The sequence below is a fragment of the Salmo salar genome, chromosome ssa05 (assembly GCF_905237065.1).
Source record: "Salmo salar chromosome ssa05, Ssal_v3.1, whole genome shotgun sequence".
Taxonomy (NCBI): Eukaryota; Metazoa; Chordata; class Actinopteri; order Salmoniformes; family Salmonidae; genus Salmo; species Salmo salar.
The window spans coordinates 69,743,516-69,765,594 of record NC_059446.1 but is presented as its reverse complement, the minus strand read 5'-3'; the positions used below and the strand labels follow the sequence as shown (position 1 = coordinate 69,765,594).

Below are 22,079 nucleotides of genomic sequence, written 5' to 3'. Positions count from 1 at the left end.
GACCTTGGACAAATTAGGGTTAAGTACCTTGCTCAAGGGCACATCGAAATAGTTTTTTCACCTTGTCAGCTCAGGGTTTCGAACTAACATCCTTTCAGTTACTGGCCCATTGCTCTAACTGCTAGGCTACCTGCCGCCCTAATGGTTTGGTCCAAACTTAATCAGTGGAACCTTATCCTAAAATCCACCTGGATGGGGACGACTATTCCTCAACTGAACTTCAGCAGCTCTGACTTCCCCCAAACTGTCTTCACAGTCATACTTATAAGGAGGAAAAGGTTGAGCCTATAAATGGATTCCCTTATTCTAAAGGTGTTCCCAGACCTCAAGCTACATTGTAAAGATGCTGCAGGCTCACATTATTGCCCTCACCCTTACATATTTTATTTTCGTCAAAACAAAAGACAGTGTAATAATTGCACTCCAACACAACTAGAAAGATCACCTCATTCATCTAAATATCCATTGTGATTATTTTTATTTCTCATTAAAATCTTTGTTTCTTACTGTTTCACTAAACTGTGGAAATCAGATGAGGTAATTAATATTAGATCTTTATATCTGACCTCCAAATCATTAAAGAGCAAAATGAAAGACACCAGTTCAGCCTTCTTGAGGAAAGGAGTACTTGTGGACCACCAACCACCATATACCGTAGTCTATGTAGGCCGATAATTTGTCACATTTTAACTTCCAGCTAAGACATGCAGTATATGGTATGACCTGATTAGTGTTTTCTTCATACAGTATAAGACCATAAATAGATGTGTTCAGGAAAGCGTGGGGACAGTTCGTCAAGTCTCAGTGCTCACTGTTATGGAAGACATTAGAGATGTGAAATGTCTGAAAAGACAGACGCATCAGGTTAGTCTGTCCTTTTATGATACACATCATGAAGCAAGAAACAGTGTAATCACTCATGCAGAGACAACTGTACATATTTCAGTCAGCTGCAAGAGCATCAAACAAAGTTACTGTCAGTTGTTGTCTATGGTGACGCAAGGTTTGTTGCTATTTGTCCCTGTTGTTACACAGGTTTGTGCTGGTATGAGGGATGAGTGCTTTGTATTGATTGATTGACTTGTATACATTCTTTCAAAGTCACAACATCCATTTCAGATTGTTATTTGCACGTTGAAGGTAAACATGGCACTGTGACACGAAGGTTATATTCATTTACTAGGTAAAGTTTTAGACAAACAAGGTAAGACTCGTTTAAAAATAAAGAATGTGTAAGTATATTGGGGGACTGAAAGGGGCATGTTAGAAGATAGTGTTTATTAGAAACACATTCAAATGATTAAGATATTAAATCGCATTCATTGAGAAGATACATTTACTTTATAATTTTTTTCTATTTTCATTGACAAATAGGTATGATCATAACTAGGTAATAGGTATATATTATTTTCAATCATAACAGACAAACTTAACTAGAAGAAGTGGAGTGAATTAATATATTGACTGCTCCTTGAAAGAAAAATATAAAATGTAATAAAAGCATTATTTAAAAAAGTGCCATTATGTAGGTCCACCACCATTAATAATCAATTTGCCATTTTGTCATTGCATTCACAATTATCTGTTAAATGAGATGAGTCATCCTATTGTCAGTTGTGGACAAAAATCAAGATTCATTTCAACAGATTCCTTACATTGGTAAATGCAAAAAACGTCTATGGGTTTTAGAATAGGCTAGCTCGACTTCCTACAACCAGGGCCAGACTTTCACTCCTGCTCCCTATATTCAAAGGCCAGGTGAGGATGGGAGCTGTCACATCAGTGAGTCAACAGCAGCAGAAGAGTCAGAAGGATGACCACAGGGGAGGAGGCAAAACCAGGAGAGAAGCCAAAGATGCTAGAGGTGAGATAATAAAGATAATAGTGTTGTTAGTTTTCTTTGGCTACAATTCACTTTAATGATGTATGTATTACCTACTGTTATGGCCACAATTGTGACACGAGGTAACGTTAGAGTAATATGTAAAGGGGGACGGGTTTGAGTACCTGTTGTCTTCCTCAGTTGTTGTTGGAGGAGGGAGAGTGGTGGTAATGAGCCTACAGCAAAGGATACAGAAACATTTCAAATAAAAGTTGACATAATAATGAGTAGTTGGACAGTCTTTGGTTTCTGATGTTTGGAACAAACCACTGAAACTGTAGTCTTACATACATTTTTTTTTTATTACAAACAAAGATATGCTATATTCTATAATCACAACACATTTTTGTTTTTCCATAAAACAAAATTGTGATTTTTGAGAGTGAAAATCAGAAAAATATATTTTTAAGACTGATTTTTCACACAGGGTGCCTTTTCTTTGCTGGGCAGGCCAGTTTGAGTATACCCACTTAACAAGGCTCTGCTACACCACTGCATAAGGCCAATGGAAAAACAGCAGTCACAAACAGCATAATGTTAAAGGATAAGCAGTCCATTCACTTAGACATAATAAGCCTCTACGTCCCAATCATTAGAATATGAAAACACAATCATTAGGCTAAGCATTTCCCAATGTTACATCCCTGTTAGTGAGCATTTCTCCATTGCCAAGATAATCCCGCCACCTGACTGGTGTGGTATATCAAGAAGCTGATTAAACAACATGATAATTACACAGGTGCACCTTGTGCTGGGGACAATAAAAGGCCACACTAAAATGTGCAGTTTTGTCACACAACACAATGCCACAGATGAGCGTGCAATTGGAATGTTGACTGCAGGAATGTCAACCAGAGCTGTTGCCAGAGAATTTAATGTTCATTCCTCTACTATAAGCCGCCTCCAACGTTGTTTTAGAGAATTTGTCAGTACGTCCAACTAGCCTCACAACTGCAGAACACGTGTAACAACACCAGCTCAGAACCTCTTCATCAGGCTACTTCACCTTTGGAATCGTCTGAAACCAGCCACCCGGACGGCTGATGAAACTGTGGGTTTGTAAAAGCGAAGATTTTCAAAATAGTTGTCCTCACCAGGGTTTTGACCTGACTGCAATTCGGCTTCGTAAACGACTTCAGTGGGAAAATGCTCACCACTGGCATGCTGGAGAAGTGCGCTCTTCACGGATGAATCCTGGTTTTAACTGTACCGGCAGATGGCAGACCGTGTATGTCCTCGTGTGGGCGAGCGGTTTGCTGATGAGTGGCACTCTGTTTGCTGACAGATGGTGGCGATGGAGTTATGGTATGGGCAGGCATAAGATACGGACAACCAACACAATTGCATTTTATTGATGGCAATTTTTATTTAACCTTTATTTAGCTAGACAAGTCCGTTAAGAACAAATTCTTATTTACAATGACGGCCTAGTAATAGTGGGTTAACTGCCTTGATCAGGGGCAGAATGGCAGATTTTTACCTTGTCAGCTAGGGGATTTGATCTAGCAACCTTTTGGTTACTGGCCCAACACTCTAACCACTAGGCTACTTGCCGCCCCAATTTGAATGCACAGAGATACCGTGCATGAGAGCATCAGCTGTTCCGGACGACTGTGTGATCACGCTCTCCGTAGCCTATGTGAGTAAGACCTTTAAACAGGTCAAAATTCACAAGGCCGCAGGGCCAGACGGATTACCAGGACGTGTAATCCAAGCATGCTCTGACCAACTGGCAAGTATCTTCACTGACATTTTCTGTAATACCAACATATTTCAAGCAGACCACCATAGTCCCTGTACCCAAGAACACCAAGGTAACCTGCCTAAATGACTACCAACCCGTAGCACTCACGTCTGTAGCCATGAAGTGCTTTGAAAGGGTGGTCATGGCTCACATCAACACCATTATCCCAGAAACCCTAGACCCACTCCAATGTACATACCGCCCCAACAGATCCACACTTGATACAATCTCTATTGCACTCCACACTGCCCTTTCCCACCTGGACATAAGGAACACCTAAGTGAGAATGCAATTCATTGACTACAGCTCAGCTTTACAACACCATAGTGCCCTCAAAGCTCATCACTAAGCTAAGGACCCTGGGACTAAACACCTCCCTCTACAACTGGATCCTGGACCCCCAGGTGGTAAGGGTAGGTAACAACACATAGCCCACACTGATCCTCAACACAGGGGTCCCTCAGGGGTGCGTGCTCAGTCCCCTCTTCTACTCCCAGTTCACCCATGACTGCATGGCCAAGCACGACTCGAACACCATCATTAAGTTTGCCAACGACACAACAGTGGTAGGCCTGATCACTGATAACGATGAGACAGCCTATAGGGAGGAGGTCAGAGTCCTGGCAGTGTGGTGCCAGGATAACAACCTCTCCCTCAACATGATCAAGACAAAGGAGATGATTGTGGACTGCAGAAAAAGGAGGACCATGCACTCCCCCATTGTCATCGACGGGGCTGTAGTGGAGCAGGTTGAGAGTTTCAAGTTCATTGGTGTCCACCAACAAACTATCACGGTCCAAACACACAAAGACAGTCGTGAAGAGGGCACGACAACGCCTATTCCCCCTCAGGAGGCTGAAAAGATTTGGCATGGGTCCTCAGATCGTCAAAAAGTTCTACAGCTGCACCATCGAGAGCATCCTGACTGGTTGCATCACCGCCTGTTATGTCAACTGCTCGGCCTCGAACCGCAAGGCACAATAGAGGGTACTGCGAACTGCCCAGTACATCACTGGGGCCAAGCTTTCTGCCATCCAGGACCTCTAAACCAGGCGGTGTCAGAGTAAGGCCCAAAAAATTGCAATGACTCCAGCCACCCTAGTCATTGACTGTTCTCTCTGCTACTACATGGCAAGTGATACCGGATTGCCAAGTGTAGGTCCAAAAGGCTTCTTAACAGATTCTACCCCCAAGCCATAAAACTACTGAACAGCAAATCAAATGGCTACCAGGACTTTTTGCATTGTCCCCACCCCTCCCCCCATTTTTACGTTGCTGCTACTCTTTGTTTATTAGCCATGCATAGTCACTTTACCTACATGTACATACTACCTCAATTACCTCGACTAACCGGTGCCGCCGCACATTGACTCTGTCCCAGGACCCCCTGTATATAGTCTCGCTACTGTTATTTTATTGTTGCTAGTTATTTTCAGTTTTTTCTTTATATATATATATATATATATATATATATATATACACACACACACACACACACACACACACACACACACACACACACACACACACACACACACAGTTGAAGTCGGAAGTTTACATACAATTAGGTTGGAGTCATTAAAACTTGTTTTTCAACCACTCCACAAATTTCTTGTTAACAAACTATAGTTTTGGCAAGTCGGTTAGGACATCTACTTTGTGCATGACACAAGTCATTTTTCCAACAATTGTTAACAGACAGATTATTTCACTTATAATTCACTGTATCACAATTCCAGTGGGTCAGAAGTTTACATACATTAAGTTGACTGTGCCTTTAAACAAGTTGGAAAATTCCAGAAAATTATGTCATGGCTTTAGAAGCTACTGATATGCTAACTGACATCATTTGAGTCAATTGGAGGTGTACCTGTGGATGTATTTCAAGGCCTACCTTCAAACTCAGTGCCTCTTTGCTTGACATCATGGGAAAATCTAAAGAAATCAGCCAAGACCAAGTCTGGTTCATCCTTGGGAGCAATTTCCAAATGCCTGAAGGTGTACAAACAATAGTATGCAAGTATAAACACCATGGGACCACGCAGCCATCATACCGCTCAGGAAGGAGGCGCGTTCTGTCTCCTAGAGATGAACGTACTTTGGTGTGAAAACTACAAATCAATCCCAGAACAAAAGCAAAGAACCTTGTGAAGATGCTGGAGGAAACAGGTACAAAAGTATCTATATCCACAGTAAAATGAGTCCTATATCAACATAACCTGAAAGGCCGCTCAGCAAGGAAGAAGCCACTGCTCCAAAATCGCCATAAAAAAGCCAGACTACGGTTTGCAACTGCACATGGGGACAAAGTTCGTACTTTTTGAAGAAATGTCCTCTGGTCTGATGAAACAAAAATTGAACTGTTTGGCCATAATGACCATCGTTATGTTTGGAGGAAAAAGGGGGAGGCTTGCAAGCCGAAGAACACCATCCCAACTGTGAAGCACAGGGGTGGTAGCATCATTTGGGGGTGCTTTGCTGCAGGAGGGACTGGTGCACTTCACAAAATAAATGGCATCATGAGGACAATTATGTGGATATATTGAAGCAACATCTCAAGACATCAGTCAGGAAGTTAAGGCTTGGTCGCAAATGGGTCTTCCAAATGGACAATGACCCCAAGCATACTTCCAAGGTTTTGGCAAAATGGCTTAAAGGCAACAAAGTCAAGGTATTGGAGTGGCCATCACAAAGCCATGACCTCAAACCCATAGAACATTTGTGGGCAGAACTGAAAAAGTGTGTGTGTGTGCGCAAGGAGGCCTACCAACCTGACTCAGTTACACCAGCTCTGTCAGGAGGAATGGGCCAAAATTCACCCAACTTATTGTGGGAAGCTTGTGGAAGGCTACCTGAAATGTTTGACCCAAGTTAAAAGATTTCAAGGCAATGCTACCAAATGCTAATTGAGTGTATGTAAACTTCTGACCCACTGGGAATGTGATGAAAGAAATAAAAGTTGAAATAAATAATTCTCTCATTTCACATTCTTAAAATAAAGTGGTGATCCTAACTGACCTAAGACAGAAAATTTTTACTCAGATTAAATGTCAGGAATTGTGAAAAACTGAGTTTAAATGTATTTGGCTAAGGTGTATGTAAACTTCCAACTTCAACTGTATATTTACACTTAAGTTTATTTTAGTAAATACTTTCTTAACCAACAATGCCGTTTAAAAAAAAAAAGTGTTAAGGGATTGTAAGTCAGCATTTCATTGTAAGGTCTACACCGGTTGTATTCGGCGCATGTGACAAATAACATTTGATTTTATTTAAGATCCTGAGGCCCATTGTCGTGCCATTCATCTGCCGCGATCACATGTTTCAGCATGATAATGCATGGCCCCATGCCACAAGGATCTGTACACAATTCCTGGAAGCTGAAAATGTCCCAGTTCTTCCCTGACCTGCATACTAATCAGACATGTCACCCATTGACCATGTTTGGGAAGCTCTGGATCGGCAGCGTTTTTCAGATCCTGCCAATATCCAGCAACTTTGCACAGCCAAGAAAGAGGAGTGGGACAACATTCCACAGGCCACAATCAACCGCCTGATCAACTTTGTGAGAAGATGTGTCGTGCTGCATGAGGCGAATGATGGTCACACTAGATACTGATTGGTTTTCTGATCCACGCACCTACCTTTTTTCTAAGGTATCTGTGACCAAAAGATGCATATCTGTATTCTCAGTTGTGAAATCCATAGATTAGGTCCAAATTAAATTTATTTTCACTTATTTTAGCCAATGGCTGACTTGCCAAGCAAGATTTATGTCCCAACAGCATAGAAAAATCCTGATTGGATCTTCGTTAACCCTTCGCAACAAAAATGGAAGAGATTAAATCAGAACATCATTGAAAATAATATATAACTATTTAGAATTATTATCTTATAAATCCTTAGCCCTTTTCTGAAGGCGTAGAACGCCCATTGTTTCCCACTGTGTTTTGGGTTAGTTATCATTTGTAGAGTGCCTTTATTTGCCCTTAGCATGCATTTTTTCCCCCATTCTGAATGTCTAAAGAATCCATATGTTCTTCTGATATGAACACAGAAATGCTGGACATTTTGAACTGTTTTGGTGGCGATTTGACAAAATCACAATCATTGTCTTGTATTGATCTCGCATTTTTCTGGTCTTGGACCCCTCCCGGTCGCGGTCTTCACTCGGTCTTGCCCCCCCTCCCTCCGGTCTTGTTCGTGAATCGGACTCAATTTGCTCCGGTCTTTGGCTTGAATTGGTCTCGCTTTAGGGGGCCTCGAAAACAGCTCTAGTCTCTGCTGAAATGTTTGATTTGCAAAAACACTATCTTAAAGATAAACGTGTTGATTACTGGACTTTTTCCACATTTTGTTACGTTACAGCCTTTTGCTGTGTTACAGCCTTATTGTCCAATTCATAAAAAAAAAAAAAAAAGGGTTTTAGATTTTTGGGTAAATTTTCATCCTGTTTCCATTGATGATCCTTGAGATGTTTCTACATCTTGATTGAAAGTTTTTCCGTGGCAGGGACTGGGAGACTAGTCACGATCGTGGGAAAGATGAACGGAGCAAAGTACAGAGAGATCCTTGATGAAAACCTGCTCCAGAGCGCTCAGGACCTCAGGCTGGGGTGAATGTTCACCTTCCAACGGGATAACAACCCTAAGCACACAGCCAAGACAACGCAGGAGTGGCTTCAGGACTAGTCTCTGAATGTCCTTGAGTGGCCCAGCCAGAGCCCGGACTTGAACCCGATCGAACATCTCTGGAGAAACTTGAAAATTGCTGTGCAGCGATGCTCCCCATCCAACCTGACAGAGCTTGAGAGGATCTGCATAGAAGAATGGGAGAAACTCCCCAAATACAGGTGTGCCAGGCTTGTAGTGTCATACCCAAGAAGACTCAAGGCTGTAATCACTGCCAAAGGTGCTTCAACAAAGTCTAAGTAAAGGGTCTGAATACTTATGTAAATGTAATATTTCCATTTATTTTGTCTACAAATGTCTACAAACCTGTTTTGCTTTGTCATTATGGGGTATTGTGTGTAGATTGATGATTCATTTAAAAAAAAAATCAATTTTAGAAGAAGGCTGTAATGTAACAAAATGTGGAAAAAGGAAGGAGTCTTAATACTTTCTGAATGCACTGTATATCATTAAGTCCAAATATGGATGTAGCAACTGAAAATGTACCCTTTAAATGATTATGCTTTTCAAAGTTTGTACATACTGGAATCCCTATTTATGTATGTACACCACTGCTTAATGTATAGGAAGTCGCTTTCTGGTAATGGTTTGGTAATGGTTTAAATTCCCATTTTCTTCTTCTGTTGTAGGTGTGATACCTTTTGAAAAGAGAATAGAATGTGTTTGCAGACTATTGCAAAGAGGCAATTTTTCATCAATACAGTAGATGGCACTAAAGAAGAGATATCATAGAGTGCTTGCTGTGCATGGCAGCATGGGGTATTGTGACTTGTTTCTTATAGAATTTATAATTTATTTTATTTACAATTTAAAAACTACCAGAACAGAACAAATACACTATGATCATTAAAAATAAGAGAACACAGAAGAAGCAAAAAGCACACAATATTATTATGTTTTGAAGGGGTGATAAACCCAGACCTCAAACCATAGTTCAAGGCATACTTAAGCAATAAGGCCCTAGGTGGTTTGGCATGTAGCCAATATACCATGGCTAAGGGCTGTTCTTAGACATTAGAAACTTGCTATTATAAACTGGTTACAAACGTAATTAGAACAGTAAAAATAAATGTTTTGTCATAACCGTGGTATACGGTCTCATACCACGGCTTTCAGCCAATCAGCATTCAGGGCTTGAACCACCCAGTTTATAATGTTGGATATAGTCTGCAATTCATGTATTGTCACCAAGATATTACTTTTGTGTTAAAAATACAACAATTATTACACTTATAAGGCTCATTTAAGTCTGTGACCAGAAAGATTGTACCTGGCTGAACATGGGCCCTCCTCCCGCTTGCTATGCAACAGGGTGAAGTCCTGTGGTGGTGGAGTGGGACAGGGAAGTGAGTTGTTACCGGCATACTGCAGACTGGAGATATCTGGAGACAAAACCAAAATTTGCATAGTGTATTTGTTCTGTTCTGGTAATTTTGAAATGGTAAATTACATAAGAAACGGGAAAGATTCTGGAACATTGAATTTGATATTTACTGCTGTCATGACTCTCCTGTGAGGATCCAAGGATCAGGTTACAGTGGATCAGATTTCAATAAAGCCCTCTCACCCACAGAGGGGGGAGGGATGGATGTGGGGGTTTTATGACACCTGACGTCGATCGTAAATTGTAGGCAGTAGACGATTCCTTTTGGTCTCTAGTTTGGAATGTCTTTGTGTTCCAGAAGAGTGGCCACCCAAAACTTCAACATCAAACAATGAACACTGGGACAGTATATTTCAACATCCGAATGTTGGGAAGGATGAGAGATGGAATATGGAAAATGTGTGTGTATTATGTGATGTCATTAAAATTATTATAAAGACATTATAACGTTGTAACTTGAAAAGCTTTTACACGGTGTATATCAGGTTTACACCCTTTACGTTGTGTAGAAAATATCAAGGATGAGAGAATGTTTTTGTGATAAGATTGATTTTAGTCTCTAACGAGATCATAGTAAATTGATACCTTGCCTCGTAACTAGCCACGTCCCAGGGAGCCCTGAGAGAGTGTCAGCATGACGTAAATGCCCCTTTCTACTCGAGGGTATAAAAGTATTGAGTTAAGAATTAACATAGGGGACTAGACGGACCATAAACTGCAGCTTGGTCCACATTAGTCACGACCCCGAAAACTGCAACACGAGGATGAAGAAGCTACGATTGAGTAGATGTTCTTAGATAGTACTGTATCTAAGAAGGTGAATTTAAGTAGGACCATCCGGTTATTCTCTTCAAATCATCGTTTCCTACACTGCTTTCATCACCACTCTGGGATCATCGACACGGCTGATTAGCCCGTCTTCAGAAGACCACTCTTCCAGAACAAGTGCAAGTAAACAGACAACTAAGAAGAAGGACATTGTGAAGTCTTGTGGACAATCAGAGATTTACACCCGAGAACGAAGGAGAAGGCCATCCGAAGAACAGGCCCCCCTTCTCACCAAGTGGAACCCTGCCCATGAAGGCCTGGGCCCAACAGAGATACCCAACGAAGACCTTCAACACGTTAATACATACATTAAGTCTTAGCCAAAAGAGCGGCAGATCGGGCAAGGTATTAGGGCTACTGTAAGCATAGTTTCCAAATGTATCCAAGTGTTTCTTCTCTTTCTCGCTTTCTCTCCCTCTCTCTTTAACCTGTTGGGGATAGGGGGCAGTATTTGCACGGCCGGATAAAAAACGTACCCGATTTAATCTGGTTATTACTACTGCCCAGAAACTAGAATATGCATATAATTATTGGCTTTGGATAGAAAACACCCTAAAGTTTCTAAAACTGTTTGAATGGTGTCTGTGAGTATAACAGAACTCATATGGCAGGCAAAAACCTGAGAAGATTCCTTACAGGAAGTGCCCTCTCTGACCATTTCTTGGGCTTCTACACTCTCTTTATTGAAAACTGAGGATCTCTGCTGTAACGTGACACTTCCTACGGCTCCTATAGGCTCTCAGAAGGCGGCAAAACGCTGAATGATGCCTTTGGAGCCCCTGGCTGAAAAACAGTAGCGCATTTGGATAGTAGTCGATCAGAGAACAATGAGACTGGAGGCGCGTGCATGAGGCGACACCATGTTTTTATTTTCTCGTCTTTGAACGAAAACAGGGCTTTCCCGGTCGGAATATTATCGCTTTTTTATGAGAAAAATCGCATAAAAATTGATTTTAAACAGCGGTTGACATGCTTCGAAGTACGGTAATGGAATATTTAGAATTTTTTTGTCACGAAACACGTCGGGCGCGTAACCCTTCGTCACCCTTCGGATAGTGTCTTGAACGCACGAACAAAACAGAGGATATTTGAACATAACTATGGATTATTTTGAACCAAACCAACATTTGTTTTTGAAGTAGAAGTCCTGGGAGTGCATTCTGACGAAGAACAGCAAAGGTAATCACATTTTTCTAATAGTAAATCTGAGTTTGGTGAGGGCCAAACTTGGTGGGTGTCAAATTAGCTAGCCCGTGATGGCGAGCTATCTACTCAGAATATTGCAAAATGTGCTTTTGCCGAAAAGCTATTTTAAAATCGGACATAGCGATTGCATAAAGGAGTTCTGTATCTATAATTCTTAAAATAATTGTTATGTTTTTTGTGAACGTTTATCGTGAGTAATTTAGTAAATTCACCGGAAGTTTGCGGTGGGTATGCTAGTTCTGAACGTCACATGCTAATGTAAAAAGCTGTTTTTTGATATAAATATGAACTTGATTGAACAAAACATGCATGTATTGTATAACATAATGTCCTAGGAGTGTCATCTGATGAAGATCATCAAAGGTTAGTGCTGCATTTAGCTGTGGTTTGGGTTTATGTGACATTATATGCTAGCTTGAAAAATGGGTGTCTGATTATTTCTGGCTGGGTACTCTGCTGACATAATCTAATGTTTTGCTTTCGTTGTAAAGCCTTTTTGAAATCGGACAGTGTGGTTAGATTAACGAGAGTCTTGTCTTTAAAATGGTGTAAAATAGTCATATGTTTGAGAAATTGAAGTAATAGCATTACTAAGGTATTTGAATATCGCGCCACGGGATTCCACTGGCTGTTGAGTAGGTGGGACGATTTCGTCCCACATACCCTAGAGAGGTTAACTCTCCATCTTGTGTAACAAGTGCCATATTGTGTTAGTCCGCTAGGGACCTGTTGTCCTCGTATTAAGTTTCTAATCAATAACCAATACCGTGTGTGTATCTTATGTTATCATTTAGCTTGTTAGTAAATAAATAAATCAATTTGTGTGGTACAGAATGATCAGTGAGACCTGGGTTTGTGCAGATTTACGAAGTCTGTGACGTTCAGAATGAGACCGATGAGGTAATAATTAATAATCGACTGTTATTAATGTAAGAGATATATTAATATTTTAAGTCAGGAGATAGTAACTCGGTAAACAACTTTTCCCGTGGTGCCCCACATTCCTAATGAGTTAATTGTTACATGATTCATTTAATTGAGTACCAATTAAGCATAGTAGTTAATTATTTGATAAATAAAGTCATCATATTAATGATAGTCACGTCACAACACTGCTATTGCCCATAGAAACACATTGAATAACACATTCATAAATGGTAAAACAGACAGTCAACAAGTAAATCATAAGGAACAAGTTTTTGAAGTGTCTGTCGTATATCTGAGAGATATTCGAGATTTTTTTTTTGACCCATGTTTGGGCATGTTATTTTGGGCAAATTTTACCCCCATGCATTTTTAGCAATTTGTACAGCCCGGTCCTGGGTTAATTTCAGATGACTCCCCTGAAGCTTGTGTGTCATAGAGCAGATCAACCGACACCTGTTGATATTGGTGACATATTTATTTGTAGCTCTAACGGTTCGGTCTGGACAGTCAGTTTTGTGACAAGACCTCTTCGAAATCAGGAAGTCTGCAAAAGAGTGCAGATGACTGCCGTAAAGTAGTGATGTTACGTTTGATACCGGAGTACCGAGGCATGTGTCGAAATTGCTAAGCAGCTAACTTTGAAGCAGTATGCCCAAATATTTTTATAACTAAACCAAGATAGACCACAGCCCGTCGTTTGAAATGTGAACAAATTAGTCACAGTGGGCAGAACAAGCAAGGAGGTGAGCAGAGCCAAGCACGAGCGAGCGAGATCCTAGTGGCGCATTCTAGCATGTATTTGCATATTTCCATGAGGGAACCCCTACTCTGAAGTGAGCGTGTGCAATAACTCAATTTGTCTTTGCACTCGTTCTAAACAAAAAAATCTACTTTGACAAAGGTTAAAGTAAAAAAAATGTAGTCCATTCTGTTCGGAACTGATTTTTTTTTTTTTTTTTCATATAATTTCACCTCACTGGTAGATAGAGTAAACTCAGATTTGTACATTGTTAGCTCGGGGATTCGATCTAGCAACCTTTCGGTTACTGGCCCAACGCTCTAACCACTAGGCTACCTGCCACCCCTAGTATAGTATAAGCGTCTATCTTAAGCACCCTAAATGATGCAATAGATTCCGTTTTAGAAAAATGGTCAACTTGAAGGCAAAAGAGGGAAGCATGATGTAAGATGTGAACTTGGTATTCCAACTGATTATAGGCTACAAAAAGCCAACGATTTACATGTATCTGATAAGCATATGCTGCTATTTATTGCTGACCAGCAGATGTCACTAATGTGCATTGTGAACGGATAATGAAGTTATAAGTAATTAGCTGTTTTTCGGTACAATTTGGTGAAAGTTCCGAAGTCTTCAGAAAGCCTCGGGTTCATATCGCTACCGTAAGGCGTGATGTGAACTAATTATAGGAACCAAACAACCAACACTGTCCAGTTCATGAGAGTCTCCCCTTTCGATATTGGTGACATATTTGTTTTTAGCTCACACGGTTCGGGTTTAACAACCGATTTCAAGTTAAACCGCTACAAGATATTATGGTAAATCTCGAGCATAAACACACAGGGAGCTATTCAAGATTCAAAATTATGCCACCGTTTGATGCTGTGGAGCATCAATCGACTTTAGGGGGTTTAAAACAATAATTATTCATGTTATGTAAGTGTTTTTAACTTTTTAGCTGGTTTTAATTTAACACAACATTTTATGTTTAACCCCCCATGAACTGTAAGTACGTTATCAGATTTGAATAGCTAACCTTGCATGGAAGTGAGAAAGATGATGTCTCCACCCTTGAGGAAGCCATTGTCCTTGATGTCCTTAAAGGACATAAAATAGCCGTAGCCCCAACCTTTGGTTGCGTAGATTGAGTCATTGCCCTCTTGTTTGTAAAAGGTTCCATTTTTACGAGGGATGTCCCAAAATAAATACTTCTCACCATTTTCTGTAAAATCATGTAAACACATGTAAAACGTAAATACTTAAGGTTGCTTATGATAATATAACACGTTGATTTGAAAATGCACAGAAATAATCTCATGGGTATACAATTTCATTCTAATAATGTAAAGCTGTTTGACTCACTATAATCAATCTGTTCAGGATCAGTGGAGATGCTGTTCTGCTTGGACATACGTAGCTGGATGTTTGGGTTCTGGTCCATCAGCAGAAACGTTATCTGTCTCCATGGGCAGGGCCACTGGAGCTGGTCATCATATTTACCAGACAGGAGGCGTGCATAGACTCCAATATAACTTGATCTCAGAACAACCATCAGCTGATAGGCGTAGCCGTCTCTGGAGTAGTGTCTTGGACTGAATAGCCAGGTGTCAGTGTTCTTTGCAACATTCTCAAAGTCTCTAATCTGCCAGGTGTGATGGGGGCATTCTGTCTCTGACAGGTTGATGTCATCGATGGAAACCCCGCCTGTAGATGGTCCTGCTCCTTTACGCACCTCAAACTCCACCTGGAAGGTTTTGGTGGCGTTCAGGGACACGTGGTGGAGCTGCCAGTAAGACGCTGGGGAACCTGGAGGAGGAAATTGTGAGTTTCTGTTAACTAGTGGTTAGAGCGTTGAGCCAGTAACCGAAAGGTTGCTAGATTGAATCCCCGAGCTGACAAGGTAAAAAATCTGTCATTCTGCCCCTGAACAAGGCAGTTAACCAACTGTTCCTAGGCCGTCATTGTAAATAAGAATTTGTTATTAACTGACTTGCCAAGTTAAATAATGGTTAAATGAAAAACATTTTTTTTAAAGGCCAATACCTTATCAGTGATATAACAGCTGTTGGACACATACAACTCAGGCTTTCCAAACTGTGATCCATCATATTCTGGCATCCCATGTCTGAGTGACCATAGCTCTTGCACATGTTCAGTGTAAGAGAGATTATTTTAGATAGGTAGCCATCGTTATTAAACACATTGGATCCGACCTTTGCCCAAGCCCTTGAAGGAAACTCTGCACCAGCTGTGACCACATTTTATTCCTTGTAGTGATGTCTTTTTTCTATATAGTCAGGACTGACATGCCTTACTCAGAGAGTAGATTACCTGTGATCTGGCCCATGAGGCGTAGAGTTCCGTTAGGGTCTCTCTCATCACGATACTCTCTGATCCAGATGTTGAGCTGGTCTGACTCGTTACCACTGTGGTAGTAGTAGAACTGCAGACACTGGACACTGCACTTCCTGCTGGGAGTCATCTCCCTGCTCTCCAGCCAGGCTGTGTCCCCCTCCTGGCCTGACGCTGTGCTGGCATGCATGAAGAAACCAGTACCTTGGGAAAATATGAATTCCTTTAAGTGGGATTCAGTCAAAATTTTATGTAACATGTCGATTATATATTATTATTGTATAGGTTCAATATTGACCAGTTACCATAGCGAGGGTGTGGGCTTCCATATTATAAAGAGAGATGTACATATTCTGTTAATTACTTTAATGGACTGAAATTATTTGTTTATTCTGTTGCATTTTGTAGCAAATAAATTGTACATACACATAGAAGGATGTCTATATCCATCTCAGAAAACGTATTGTGGATAAAGAGTTACCTGTCTAACAGAACACAGAGGGTGTTCTTTAACATAATCCAGGTAGAATCAGGAATTCCCCAGGGCAACTGTCTAGGCCCCTTACATGTCACTAGCTTTGAGTAAAGCCAGTGTGTCTATGTATGCGGATGACTCAACACTAGACACATGAGCTACTGCAGTGACTGAAATCACTGCAACACTTAACAAAGAGCTGCAGTTAGTTTCAGAATGGGTGGCAAGGAATCAGTTAGTCCTAAATATTTAAAAACTAAAAGCATTGTATTTGGGACAAATCATTCACTAAACCTCTCAACTAAATCTTGTAATGAATAATGTGGACGTTGAGGCGACTAAACTGCTTGGAGTAACCCTGGATTGTAAACTGTCATGGTCAAAATATATTGATACAACAGCTAAGATGGGGAGAAGTCAGTCCATAATGAAGCGCTGCTCTGCCTTCTTAACGGCACTATCAACAAGCCAGGTCCAACAAGCCCTAGTTTTGTTGCACCAGGACTACCGTTCAGTCGTGTGGTCAGGTGCCGCAAAGAGGGACTTTAGAAAATTGCTATTGGCTCAGAATAGGGCAGCACGGCTGGCACTTGGATGTACACAGAGAGCTAACATTAATAATATGCATGTCGATCTCTCCTGGCTCAAAGTAGAGGAGAGATTGACTTCATCACTACTTGTATTTGTGAGAGGTTTTGACATGTTGAATGCACCAAGCTGTCTGTTTGAGCTACTGACACACAGCTTGGACACACATACATACCCCACAAGACATACCACAAGATGTCTTTTCACAGTCCCCAAGTCCAGAACAGATTATGGGAGGCATACAGTACTACATAGAGTCATGACTACATGGAACTCTATACCACATTAAGTAACTCATGCAAGCCTTGGCAGCAGCTAATGGGCATCCATAATAAATAAAAATACAAATGAAATGGTCTCACTAATAATTTATCACAAAATCTTACCATTAGTGCCCAGGTTGCTGTGGTTGGTATAGGGACCCCCTGCAGCCTGTGTCACTCTCTCCCAGCCATTTTCACTGTCTTTCTCCGCACTCCGAGAGCAGCGACTCATCCCACACAATCCGCTATTGGAAAAGCTGCAACTTTCCTTAAATGCAACAGATGCATCTACAACGTGAAACAAAAATATTACCGTCTGTTCTCAATGTCGATTTAAGCCCTGAATCGGGTGTTCACATGCAGAATTATGACCTTACAGAAATGACTTTGACAAATGGTTGGAGAAGAGACTTTCATACTCAGTTAGGTAAAGATCTGCGTTTTGGAATACCATAAGATACAGTATATATCCCTTGCACTTACATGCACAATAAACTATACACTTCAAAAGTTGTTATGGTTATGTTTGTAAGGTTTGAATTCAGATTAAGGTTCGAGGTAGTATACCTCTAAATACCATATCTAGATCCGTACAGTACCATACTCTTATTGTAAAGCGTTAGTGTTATCAACAGACATTCTGACAGAGCTATCCAACACTTACTACAACTGTACATTCGATTCAGCTTCAAGACATCATTGGAGCTCATTTCCAGTCTTTGGCCAATCACTTCCTGGAACTCTGGTTGCTTAGTGATGATAGTGGATCCATTGCCATTGGTGAAGGCATCTTTGCTGTAGTGCATCACTGAGTAGTAGTCATACGGAGTACCCAGGGTGGTGGTGTCATTCTCACTGTACTTATTAAAGTTGTTTTGGTATCCTGAAAGCAAAAAAATCTTATATGACGTAACTAATAATGATGATAATAATACATAATAATAATCACCATCATTTAGTACATTTTTTTATTGTAAAGTGACATTAATTTGTAGCCCACAAAGTGCATGAAATAATAATAAAACATATAACCATATTGTTAAAACACAGATCAGAGTCTAGAAGGAGGAGAGATTACCAGGACGTGTACTGCGAGCATGCGCTGACCAACTAGCAAGTGTCTTCACTGACATTTTCAACCTCTCCCTGTATGAGTCTGTAATACCAACATGTTTTAAGCAGACTAACATAGTGCCTGTGCCCAAGAACACTAAGGTAACCTGTCTAAATGACTACCGACCCGTAGCACGTCTGTAGCCATGAAGTGCTTTGAAAGGCTGGTCATGGCTCACATCAACACCATCATCCCAGAAACCCTAGACCCACTCCAATTTGCATACCGCCCCAACAGATCCACAGATGATGCAAAGCTAATCACTAAGCTAAGGACCCTGGGACTAAACACCTCCCTCTGCAACTGGATCCTGGACTTCCTAACGGGCCGCCCCCAGGTGGTAAGGGTAGGTAACAACACATCCACGCTGATCCTCAACACAGGGGCCCCTCAGGGGTGCGTGCTCAGCCCCCTCCTGCACTCCATGGCCAGGCACGACTCCAACACCATCATTACATTTGCCGATGACACAACAGTGGTAGGCCTGATCACTGAGAACAACGAGACAGCCTATAGGGGAGGTCAGAGACCTTGCAGTGTGGTGCCAGGACAACAGTGTGAACGGCCCAGTACATCACTGGGGCCAAGCTTCCTGCCTTCCAGGACCTCTATACCAGGCGTGTCAGAGGAAGGCCCTAAAAATTGTAAAAGACTCCAGCCACCCTAGTCATAGACTGTTCTCTCTGCTACCACACGGCAAGTGGTACCGGAGCACCAAGTCTAGGTCCAAGAGGCTTCTAAACAGCTTCTACCCCCAAGCCATAAGACTCCTGAAAATCTAGTCAAATGGCTACCCAGACTATTTGCATTGCCCCCTCCCCTCTCCACACCACTGCCACTCTCTGTTGTCATCTATGCATAGTCACTTTAATGAACTCTACCTACATGTACATACTACCTCAACTAACCGGTGTCCCCACACATTGACTCTTTACCGGCACCCCCCTGTATATATTGTTATTTTTTTACTGCTGCTCTTTAATTGCTTGTTACTTTTTTCTTATTCTTATCTGTATTTTTTTAAACTGCACTGTTGGTTAGGGGCTCGTAAGTAAGCATTTCACTGTAAGGTCTACACCTGTTGTATTCGGCGCATGTGACTAATAAAGTTTGATTTGATTTGGGAAGGAAGGGTAGGACAGCTGGTAAAGAATAGTTTGAGCATCCCTGAGATTATTAAATGCTAGCATGGTTTTATTTGTAGTGAAACATTGAATTCAGAGGTGGTGGTAGAGGATTAATTCAAACTATATATTATTAATTTCCCCATTTTCTCTAATATGAGGACTTAGAACTGTACAGTATTCATACACTACACATCATTAATGTTCATCTAAAGCAGTAGATGCCTGAACAATCCCACATTAAAGCTAGAATCTAAAAACTAGACAAATAATAAATAACTGTTGTTTAATTGGGGAAAACATTGTGTCAAACCTTCTCGGATGTTTTCATTGACAATGGTTACATATTCATCCCTGTCATATCTGGACTGCTCATGCCAGAAGCCCAGAGCATGTAGAAGCTCATGTTCCACGATGGCGATAATACCACAGTTCTGTCCAATGGAAACAACCTGTCCATTTGGAAAAGTTCTCCCTACATAGGAATAGCACCTACCAGGGATGGACATGTTAACACAAAACACATACCGTGTAATTAATTGTTGATTAGCAAAATATCTATCAAATGTTCCACCAGTACATGTCTTACCCTGTACGTTTCTCAATTGTCAGGTAGTACATCTCAGAGTCTCTGGGCTGGAAGTCCATGCATGTTTTCAGCCTGAACTGGTCAAAGGCTCGCAGAATGATTCCTTTAGCGTTCATATCTGTGCAAATAGAAAATACAGTGACCACATTATAAAGATCAATAATGTGATACAAAGTAAATATAATACAGCTGGGAACTGGAATTGAACAAGTGACTTTTCTGCTTACGGCATAGATGCTACAGTTGTATGATATTTGATACAAGATAGTCAAAATTAGAATCCCATGTCTTTACTCACCAAGACTTGAGTCTAAAACATAGGGAACTGGAGACTGCCAGCGTTTGTCTTCCCCCAGAACGCCATTCTTCTGAAAGGTCTGGAACAAGATGATTTGGTTAACCCACATTCCTCAGTTAGAGTGTGACATTAAAACATAGAAATAATTTTAACCATTGCTGTAACCACCTCCACTATGTCCCCTTCACGTAAATGTAAGTCTGAAAAGAACAGACAATGTGTTAATAAGTAATTAGTTATTAAAATAAAATAGTTAAAGTAACTTTTTATGAAGGTGTACTTTTTTTTACAAAACTACTAACAAATGTTTTATTTATGTATTATGCAATGTGTATTATTACTTTACAGAGTCTGTCTTTACCCTTATTTATTTTGTCAATGTCCAACTCATCCTCGATGTCTTGAAAAGGAAAAATAATAATCAAGTCACCAATATTAAGTACAAGCAATCATAATCAATTGGTAAAACATTACACCTGCAATTATTACAGGATGTAAGCATCTTCTCTCTCTCTTTTTTTTTTACTTAGCAGGTCCATATACTGTAGCCAGTTCATATAATTTTCATTTAGGATACCCTGGCCTACCTTTGACTTTTGGAGAAGTCTGAGGAGAATGATAAATAATACATTTTAGTAAATTTGAAAACAACATTGACATTCTTAAACTTAAAGTAAATGTCTCATAATACCTTTTGAGTTAAGGTGAACAGTATGTTTTGTATTATTTATATAATTGTTTTCTCCTATAAGAAAGTATATTGTATCCAAATAAACATATTGCCTTCAACATTTTGTGCTACACAGATTAACAGATATACAATATATGTATGTATGTATATATATATATATATATATATATATATATATATATATATATATATATATATATATATATATTAAACTTATAAAAGTATGTATTTCTAATATTTTTTTCTTACCTCTGCTAAAGCTTGTGAGACAGCTAAGCTCACAACAAGACAGGCATGGATATACATTCTCTGGATATCCTTGCCAGGGTCTAGATTACTAGCAGTAACCACAAATCAGAACATCATTTGAAAACAACATCAAACAATAATCCCTTACATGTGTTTTGATAAAATAATTAAATCGACTTTGTTTTCAACTTTTTTTTTTCAAACATCACTTCTACTTGAGTAAGAGCCTGAGCAAATGAGACTGATGCTTGACTGACAGGTTGTACACTGTGAAATGTCCCTATACATGCTCAGAATAATTTCCTCTTATTATTGAATTATGCATTTTCAACATAATAGTAAATAGACTTCAAATAATTTCCCAAGTAAAAAATATTCTAATTCTGTATAACATAACATACATTTAACATGGTGTAAATATGATCTTTTAACTCTCACAAGTAAAATTTCCAAAAGAATTCACACATGAAAATTGTAATAATACCTCTCCGAATACTTAACTACCAGACAAAATCTCCAACCACAGCCCCTAAGAAAGTGAGCTCGCTCAAACCAGCCATTCATATTTATAAGAACTGAAACATCTTGAAAATACTCCAACATTTCCTTCTTCCTCATTGGCCATATCGCTTAACTGGTTTGAAGCATCATTCTACAAGAATGCAGCTCACGTTGTTGCTACCATCAACATATTTTTATATTTACATATATATAAGCACGACATTGGAAACACTAACAGGAAAAACTGCTCATCTTCAGTTTTCCTCTTGTCATGTCATTCATTGCAGACCTTAGAGAGCTATCTATATCTTGTCAGAAATGTTCAGATCAAATGGTCCATGTCAGCTAACAATTTCTATCCAGCCCAATGATTCTGTTGTAATGTTTGAGTCACTCAAATGTCACATGAATACACATAAGACATGGCAAAATGT

The 22,079-nt window shown here is 40.2% G+C and overlaps 1 protein-coding gene across 3 annotated transcripts; it reads right to left on the bottom strand.

Annotated features, from left to right (window-relative positions):
• Window positions 1-1,259: 1,259 nt before the first annotated feature.
• LOC106605695 (meprin A subunit beta) lies at window positions 1,260-22,058 on the bottom strand. Of its 3 annotated transcripts, none has more exons than XM_045718684.1 (16): window positions 21,629-22,058; window positions 21,145-21,232; window positions 20,792-20,810; window positions 20,566-20,604; window positions 20,373-20,404; window positions 20,205-20,283; window positions 19,907-20,024; window positions 19,631-19,809; window positions 17,744-17,962; window positions 17,203-17,367; window positions 15,733-15,957; window positions 14,764-15,207; window positions 14,618-14,623; window positions 9,588-9,699; window positions 2,008-2,058; window positions 1,260-1,858 (listed from the first exon to the last, which is right to left on the bottom strand). In XM_045718684.1, exons 1-16 carry the CDS (start codon window positions 21,760-21,762, stop codon window positions 1,780-1,782), a joined length of 1,989 nt encoding a protein of 662 aa, XP_045574640.1. In that variant the 5' UTR covers window positions 21,763-22,058; the 3' UTR covers window positions 1,260-1,779. The 3 variants fall into 3 exon arrangements, with proteins under 3 accessions (XP_045574640.1, XP_014057062.1, XP_045574641.1); XM_014201587.2 differs by having other exon boundaries at window positions 14,438-14,623; window positions 21,629-21,785; XM_045718685.1 differs by lacking the exon at window positions 14,618-14,623.
• Between the last annotated feature and the right edge of the window lie 21 nt (window positions 22,059-22,079).